The sequence below is a fragment of the Semicossyphus pulcher genome, unplaced genomic scaffold (assembly GCF_022749685.1).
Source record: "Semicossyphus pulcher isolate SPU_LCO1_2020_fin unplaced genomic scaffold, fSemPul1.0.p SCAF_11, whole genome shotgun sequence".
Lineage (NCBI taxonomy): Eukaryota > Metazoa > Chordata > Actinopteri > Labriformes > Labridae > Semicossyphus > Semicossyphus pulcher.
The window spans coordinates 1,323,764-1,333,018 of NW_027211615.1; the positions used below are offsets into that span (position 1 = coordinate 1,323,764).

Consider the following 9,255-nt stretch of genomic DNA (forward strand, 5'->3'; position numbering starts at 1 on the left):
TTTATTGTGTTACTTGGACCCTGTTCAGACTTGGTGTTATCCACATCATATTTGTCCTGGGTGATCAGCTCTAAGAACAGCTGTTCACACCTAGCATTAAAAAGCCCCTCAAATGCGTCTTCAGTGACCACTTGTGATAGGATCTCACTTTCCTGCTCTGTATGCAAATGAACACGGAGCCTCATTCATCTTAAAAAGACTTTAAAAAACGTATAATACACAACTGTGACAGCACAGAGGGGGAGAGCTTCTGCTTTGGCACATAGGGAGGGAGCGGTTGAGCACGGACTTTGTTTGATCAAGAAGCCAGATGCTCCTCTACAGCTCAGTGTTTATCAGTGAAATATATTAGCTACACAGCATATGGACATATGACAGCATGTGGGGATGTAGTTTAACTGTGCGCAAAAATAAGGACAGATCACAATGTTACTGAGCCAGGTATAGAGCATGAGAAACACACAGATCTGTCATATCTGCTCCTCTCCCGTCTGTCTCCTCCCCTCACAGCATAATAAGTCTGATAAACTACGCGTGGACCACCTAGCGCTCATCTCATTCACAGCATGTGGAGATGTAGCCTAGTTTATACTTTATAAAGGTTGTGCACAGAAATACGGACAGACCACGACGTTATTCAGGGACAGAGCATGAGAAACACACACACAGATCTGTGTAATCTTTCCATCTGCTCCTCTCCTAATGTCTGTCTCCTCACCACACTGCATTATTATAATCTTTGATAAACATTCAATCAATCAATCAAATTTATTTGTATAGTGCCAAATCATAACCAGGGTTATCTCAAGACACTTTACAGAAAGAGCAGGTCTAGACCGACTCTTTGTTAAGTTATTTAAAGAGAGGCCCAACATGAATCACCATGAGTAGCACTTAGCAATTCGGCACATTGGCAGAAAAACTTCCTTTTAACAGGCAGAAACCTCGAGCAGAACCAGACTCATGTTGAACAGCCATCTGCCTCGACTGGATGGGCCGAAAATGGGATAGAAGGAGATGCAGGATAGAGACAGGCAAAGAGAGCAACAACAACATATGTTCTTGTTACCACAACAACATATGTCCTTGTTACATGAACAACAACAGACACATACTTATGGTTACAATGCCAATAATAGTGGTAGACTAGGGTGAAGATTGGCTAAATAAATAAATAAATTAGCGAGAGAAGCAGAGTAATGATAAAGGCTGAGGTAATCGTAATTGTAACAGTTGAAGTCAACAGGTCTACTATTAGCATTAGCAGCAACAATAATGATACTATGGGGAAGGCTGATGTTAGTAGTTGTTGCAGTCGAGCAGGTCCACAGCAGCAGGTGGTCTGCAGCAACGATCCTCAGGAACCTTCAAGACAAGGGAGCACAAGAACTCCCAGGAAGATATGTGGTTAGTAATGTTAATGGGACCAGAAAATACAGAGTTAATGAGCTGCATTAATATGACAGAGAGAGAGAGGAAGAGTCAGAGAGTCAGAGAGAGAGAGAGAGAGAGAGAGAAGCTTGGTGTGTCAGATCCCCCCGGCAGTCTAAACCTATAGCAGCATAACTATGGGCTAGTCCAAGCCTGAGCCAGCCCTAACTATAAGCTTTATCAAAGAGGAAAGTTTTAAGTCTACTCTTAAAAGAAGAGAGGGTGTCTGCCTCCCGGACCTTGACTGGTAGATTGTTCCAGAGGAGGGGGGCCTGGTAATTGAAGGCTCTACCTCCAACACTACTCCTAGAGACTTTAGGTACCACAAGCAGGCCTGCATCCTGGGAGCGCAATGTTCTAGAGGGGTAATATGGCACTATGAGCTCTTTAAGATATGATGGTGCCTGAACATTAAGAGCTTTGTAAGTAAGAAGAAGGATTTTAAATTCTATTCTAGATTTTACAGGAAGCCAGTGCAGAGAGGCTCATACAGGAGAGATGTGATCTCTCTTCCTAGTTCTTGTCAGCACACGTGCTGCAGCATTTTGTACCAGCTGCAGAGTTTTTAGTGACTTATTAGGGCAGCCTGATAGTAACGAGTTACAATAATCCAACCTGGAAGTAACGAATGCATGGACTAGTTTTTCTGCATCGTTTTGAGACAAGATGTGTCTGATTTTTGCTATGTTGAGAAGATGAAAGAAGGCTGTCCTTGATATTTGTTTTATGTGGGAGATGAAGGACATATCCTGATCAAATAGAACTCCCAGATTCCTAACAGTAGGGCTGGATGCCAGGCTGATGCCATCTCGGGCAGCTATATCATTAGAGAAAGAATCTCTAAGGTGTTTTGGGCCGAGCACAATAACTTCAGTTTTGTCTGAATTAAGTAGCAGAAAGTTTCTAGTCATCCAGATCTTTATGTCCTTAAGGCATGCTTCTAGTTTAGATAGCTGATTGGTTTCATCTGGCTTCATAGATAAGTATAATTGAGTATCATCTGCATAACAATGAAAATTAATGGAGTGTTTCCTCATGATATTACCCAGAGGAAGCATATATAAGGTAAAAAGAATCGGTCCGAGCACAGAACCTTGTGGAACTCCATGACTAACTTTGGTTTGCATAGAGGACACATCATGAACATTAACAAACTGAGATCGATCTGATAGATAAGATTTAAACCAACTTAGTGCAGATCCTGTAATGCCAATTAAATGTTCTAATCTCTGTAACAGGATGTGATGGTCTATCGTGTCGAAAGCGGCACTAAGATCTAACAGGACGAGTACAGAGAGAAGTCCTCTGTCTGAAGCAGTAAGTAGATCATTTGAAACTCGCACAAGGGCTGTCTCAGTGCTATGGTGGACTCTAAATCCTGACTGAAAGTCCTCAAATAAACTGTTGTTATTAACATTCAGCGCATCTCGTTCACAGCATGTGAAGACGTAGTGTAAACCTTACAAACAAAGACTATAAACAACATCTGGGATCGTTTAGAATGAAATATTGAGCATAACTTGAACAAAATAAAGAGCACATTTGCCTATTTGATCTGTTTTGTAAGTCACAAACTAAAAATCTGTTAATTGCTGTTCTGAACATCAAATTAGCAAAAATAAAGATGTTTCTATTGAATTTCATTTAAAAAAAGATTTAGTTATTACGTTATTTTTACCCGTTATATTTAATTATGTATATTATGTTGTCCTGTGCTGTTTGTAGTTGTTGCTAGAGATCGAGCTAAGTCAATTAATTTGCTTTGATTGTCATCACTGCGATTACTTAGCCGCTGTGCACTTAAACATACGCTAGGGTAGTGATAACTACCTTATGATTAATTATTTGCACTGTTGAATGGGCCACCTCTGATTAGGAGGGAATTATACAAGTACAGTCCATTTACCATTTAATTAACTCATTTAGATAACTCAAAGTAATTTTGCCGGCTGAACAATAAACGACAACTTTCAAACCATAGAAGCGAGCTTTACTGATGTGGAGAAAAAATAGTATTGACAGGCTTGCTTCGCTAAGCTGGATATAACTACAATGTTACAATGTTACAATTTCATTTAGCAGACACTTTTGTCCAAAGCGACGTTCATCTGAAGTAACTATACGTGACTTCTGCGGTCTAAGAGAAAATAATTAAGATTAAAGAGTAACTAAACCCCCAGATCAGTTTCAGCTGAAAACCATGTATATGGGTATTTTGTGGTATTGTCGATCAATTCCGGTCCAAATCTTGACATTTGAGTGAAAAGTGTTTTCATTTTACAAATTGTGTTAGAGTTATGCATAGCGTTAGTATTTGTATAAGTGTTAGTGTTTGTTAACTGGTGGCCAGAATGGGTCGGCAGTGTTACTTTCCCGGCTGCAATAGCTCCTCCGGGTTGGACTTTTTTCCAGCAGACCTTGAAATGTGGTGGTTGCGTGCATTGGGCCTACCGGACCGGGAACTCCCGCCTAGAGCTGGGTTGTGCAACCGTCACTTTTCCAGAGATTGTTTCTCCAATGTCATGGAAGTGGATATGGGTTTTTCTAAAGTGGCTATGCTGAAAGGCGATGCAGTGCCTGACGTTTATCTCCCGGTGCCGAAAACAGGACGACAGTCACAACAGCTACGCTGCCGCCGGCAACTCCGCTGACTTTGGAGGTGAGTGTATAAAGAGTATGTTTGTAACAGGCATTTTATTAACAATGACATGACAGCTTGGTTTATGTTATATGATCAGAAACGGCTCCTGCAAGGTAAAATTACATTGGCAAAGTTAGGCTAACGTTACAGTAACTGAAAGCTAACGGTGCTGTGATGTCACGTTACTGCGGTGTCTCTGCAGTTTTGCATGTTCTCAAGACTACTGAGGATAGTTTCCTGGTGTTTGCATCCAATAAAGTTTATTTTATAGACATATTTATATTGAATTGAGTCCATCAACAGTAAGGGCAATAAATATTACATAACACAGTTGTTACCCTTCAAATATTATTGAAATATAATATGATTGAAATGCAACAGTTAATACAATAGATTTTACATTCATTTCAACCCAAAAGCAACATTTAGTTGTACATGCCATTCCCCAAGAGGAAAAACCTTAATGTATAATTAGAACAATGTTATCTGTCTTTCCATTTTTCTCTTCATCATAGTATCTCAAATGAATTACCAACTCATACAATGACCAAGTACATTGTTTATGAAGAGAATATAATGGAGCTGTTCAGAAAATGCACCCGGAGCTTTGACATCTCTAAAACAGTTCTTGGGACACTCCTGCATGTGAGGCAGAGTTGTGCTCACTGCGAGTACTTTCGCCAGTGGTCTAGCCAGCCAATGGTGAAAAACATACCACAGGGAACCTTCAACTGTGTGCAGCTGTTCTGTTCACAGGCTCATCATTTGTCAAGATATCAAAGGTGAGAGAGGACCAAATTAGTAAAAACAGGTTCTGTTCCAGTAGTACATTACAAATGCAATCACATCACATCATTCTTGCTGTTTTACTTTTAGTTTATTGAGGCCTTCAAGATCCAAGGGATCTCGGAAACCACCTTCCACAAACACCAGGCCAAGCTCCTCTTTCCCACCATCAACTGGCACTGGAACAGCAACCAGAAAGACGTCATCAGAGACACCACAGCTGGTGGGGATGTCACACTCAGTGGTGACATGCGTGCTGACTCAGCAGGTGATAATTTACTTTGATGAGTATGTATGATAATTATTGTCGGCTAAGGCATAGAAAGAAATAAAAAAATAAAAATATATACAGTATATATATAGTTCTCTCATATTTTTGGGACATTCTGCCAAGTATGGGAGTTATACTATGATGGATCTCAAAGCAAACAAGGTCATTGACATTCAACTAGTCCAGGTAAAACACTGATACACTGAAAAACTGTTACTGTTAAATATTTCCTTTTTCAGTTTGTGTTTGTAAATTTTCTGTTTTGTGCCCAGGGATTCGGGAAAAAAATGGACTTGTTGGCAAAAAATAGGAGACCTCGTGGCTAGAGACAAGTCACGGTTCTTGAAGAACATCTAGAAGAACAATGTTGGCTTACTCCTGTCCATCTCCATCTTCCTTGTGATTTAGCGCCAGTTTGTTCTCCTGCCCATCATTCACTGCAGTTGTTTACGGGGTGTGATTTTTTTCCTTTCGTTTTTTATTTAGGCCTACATTTTTTTTTACTCAGTAACTTATGTGATTCAAAATGTAACAAACTACAATACTTCAAACAAAACCTACTTAAAGATACAATCTCAAAGATTAGAATTTCCTCCCACTGGCCATAATTGGGATTTACAAGAGCACTCTTTCCAATTTAACCAGGGGTCCGTTTCAGAAAGCGGGTTTAGTGAAACCCCGAGTTTGTTAACCCTGAAATGAGGGAAACCCTGGGTTTGCCGTTTCAGAAAGAGAGGTAACTTTAACTCTGAGTTGGTTACTATGGTAACTGAGTCTGTGAACCTAACCTGGTCGCGAGCAGGTTTTCTTCAGGAAACTCAGAGTTTCGCTCCGTCTCCTCTCTCTAGAAAATCAACCCCTCATTCACTTCCTCATTCATTCAGCCCGTCTCACGCGTGTTTGAGCGGTTACCGAATTAAAAGAAGAAACGTTGCGTCTCTGTGCTGCTCTGACCCCTTTGCAAAAGTCTTTTATAATTATGATAAAAAAAATCAAAAGACAAATCTGTGTCAAAGTCATCATTTTTAGATTTTCCACCACCACTGCCGAGAGCACTCAGATAAGATAAATGAGTCATTTATTTGGTTCTCTTCATTTCCTATCAATACAAAAGCAGCCGTAGTTATTGGATTTTGTTTTTTTTAACTAACTTAATTCAGTTTGATCAACTAAACAGGATTTAGGTGAGAGGACATACTGTATGTGAAATCAGCACTATGTAATGGATAAAGCTAATGCACATTAAAACAGCCACTGAATGATATTTAATCTGTTTAATATTTGAAGTATGATTGAAGTGAGGTTCAGCCATGAGCCTGTTCTGCCTGAGCCGTACCTTTGAATGATGTTCTAGTATTTTATTTTTAACTGCTTCCATGTTTGTTTTTCTCCCGCTGGATTGCTCCTAAATTAAAATAAATTTTAGCTTCCGGTCGTGATTAAGTATTATATAAACAGACCAGTTCAAACTTGCACATTTACTCGAGCAGCAGTTTCTTCCCACGCCGCTTCTCTCTCTTTTGCAGCTGCAGCCGAGTTACTTTATTTTTCTAAAAACATGCTCGTATTCGCTGAACGTCCGCATGAGGATTTTGAGCTCCACTGGTGTGACGTAGGAGGACCTCTTTTTGTGTACCGTTGCCATGGTGAATCGTGGTATCGGGGCTCCATTAATGCTGGCTTTTTATAGTCAGCGTGCACACACTTAGCTCTGGCTGAACCTACTCAGAGTTGATTGAACTAACTTTGATCAGCCTTTCTGAAACCACAAAGCCAGCGAATTTTAACTCAGAGTAAGTCAAACCACAGTCTGGGGTTAGACTGAGGGTTTGTTGAACCTCCTTTCTGAAACGGACACCAGACATCTACGGCTGGCTCCCTTTGTTTTGCTTTTCTTTGCACTGATCCCTGAAAATAAATTCTCTCTCCGCTTTGGCTTATTTCCATATCTATCAGCAATATCAGAATCTCCCCACTCTGGTCCATTCACAACACAGATTTTCCTACCCACCACAACTTTCTTCAGCTCAGCTTCAGCTTCTTCTTTTGGGTTTTATGGCAAGTGGCATTAATAATCGCTGAATTACACTACAAAATATTTACATTGTCCACCCAAAGTGACCGCCTTTCCCATTCTATAACCCAGACACAATTGACCCTTCGCTAAGCCCCTCCCTTGAACGGCCACTGTCCAATCCTACAATAGCAACCATAACTGGGCGCGGGAGGCCTGTCAAGCTCCTGTCAAGGTGAGATGTTAAAAATTGTGGAAGACCTCACTCGCAGCTTCGATCAACAAAAACTCAGTTTGGTAAGACGCTAACTCGGCTAGGTTAGCATTTTTATGTCCTCTTCATTCTCAACACTCCACTGACAAATTATATTCTAACACACCTCTGTCTACAAATACTTCTATCCTACTCTTTCTATTTTGTATTTAAGACAATATTGTAGTATCGGCGTTGTGAATACCTGGAGCTCGTATGAACAGAGCCTAGGTCTGTTGAAGTTGGCAATGCTGCTTGGGTTGCGGTGACCACTAAGGGCCATGTGGTTGGCTCATTTTAGGTATTGGAATGAGAGCACAAGGGGAGGAGTTTATTCACTGAGCGTATATCCTCATCATTAGGGCACAAGTATCTTGTGTTTAATTCAAATGGATGTTAATTAACATTACTAACCACATATCTTCCCGGGAGTTCTTGTGCTCCCTTGTCTTGAAGGTTCCTGGGGATTGTTGCTGCAGACCACCTGCTGCTGTGGACCTGCTCGACTGCAACAACTACTAACATCAGTCTTCCCCATAGTATCATTATTGTTGCTGCTAATGCTAATAGTAGACCTGTTGACTTCAACTGTTACAATTACGATTACCTCAGCCTTTATCATTACTCTGCTTCTCTCGCAATAATTTATGTTTTGCTAATTTTCACACTAGTGTACCACTAATATTGGCATTGTAACCATAAGTATGTATTACCTGTTGTTGTTGATGTAACAAGGACATATGTTAGATCTTAGTGCCGCTTTCAACACGATGGACCATCACATCCTGTTACAGAGACTAGAACATTTAATTGGCATTACAGGATCTACATTAAGTTGGTTTAAATCTTATCTATCAGATCGATCTCAGTTTGTTAATGTTCATGATTTGTCCTCTATGCAAACCAAAGTTAGTCATGGAGTTCAACAAGGTTCTGCGCTCGGACCGATTCTTTTTACCTTATATATGCTTCCTCTGGGTAATATCATGAGGAAACGCTCCATTAATTTTCATTGTTATGCAGATGATACTCAATTATACTTATCTATGAAGCCAGACGAAACCAATCAGCTATCTAAACTAGAAGCATGCCTTAAGGACATAAAGATCTGGATGAATAGAAACTTTCTGCTACTTAATTCAGACAAAACTGAAGTTATTGTGCTCGGCCCAAAACACCTTAGAGACTCTTTCTCTAATGATATAGCTGCCCTAGATGGCATCAGCCTGGCATCCAGCCCTACTGTTAGGAATCTGGGAGTTCTATTTGATCAGGATATGTCCTTCATCTCCCACATAAAACAAATATCAAGGACAGCCTTCTTTCATCTTCGCAACATAGCAAAAATCAGACACATCTTGTCTCAAAACGATGCAGAAAAACTAGTCCATGCATTCGTTACTTCCAGGTTGGATTATTGTAACTCGTTACTATCAGGCTGCCCTAATAAGTCACTAAAAACTCTGCAGCTGGTACAAAATGCTGCAGCACGTGTGCTGACAAGAACTAGGAAGAGAGATCACATCTCTCCTGTATTAGCCTCTCTGCACTGGCTTCCTGTAAAATATAGAATAGAATTTAAAATCCTTCTTCTTACTTACAAAGCTCTTAATGGTCAGGCACCATCATATCTTAAAGAGCTCATAGTGCCATTTTACCCCTCTAGAACATTGCGCTCCCAGGATGCAGGCCTGCTTGTGGTACCTAAAGTCTCTAAGAGTAGTGTTGGAGGTAGAGCCTTCAATTACCAGGCCCCCCTCCTCTGGAACAATCTACCAGTCAAGGTCCGGGAGGCAGACACCCTCTCTTCTTTTAAGAGTAGACTTAAAACTTTCCTCTTTGATAAAGCTTATAGTTAG

General features: G+C 40.4%; 1 protein-coding gene across 1 annotated transcript; it reads left to right on the forward strand.

Annotated features, from left to right (window-relative positions):
* Positions 1-3,999: 3,999 nt before the first annotated feature.
* Positions 4,000-9,255, forward strand: LOC138585215 (uncharacterized). The gene is made up of 4 exons (XM_069657504.1): positions 4,000-4,090; positions 4,829-4,854; positions 4,949-5,126; positions 8,306-9,255. The coding sequence occupies exons 1-4, from the start codon at positions 4,000-4,002 to the stop codon at positions 9,253-9,255; spliced, it is 1,245 nt and encodes a 414-aa protein (XP_069513605.1).

Excerpts from the sequence above, each read along its gene's own strand:
- LOC138585215 (XM_069657504.1), top strand. The coding sequence starts at position 4,000 with ATGCAGTGCCTGACGTTTATCTCCCGGTGCCGAAAACAGGACGACAGT. Across the intron at positions 4,855-4,948 it reads CATTTGTCAAGATATCAAAG|TTTATTGAGGCCTTCAAGAT; the intron begins GTGAGAGAGGAC and ends TTTTACTTTTAG. Across the intron at positions 5,127-8,305 it reads CATGCGTGCTGACTCAGCAG|TTAGTCATGGAGTTCAACAA; the intron begins GTGATAATTTAC and ends TGCAAACCAAAG.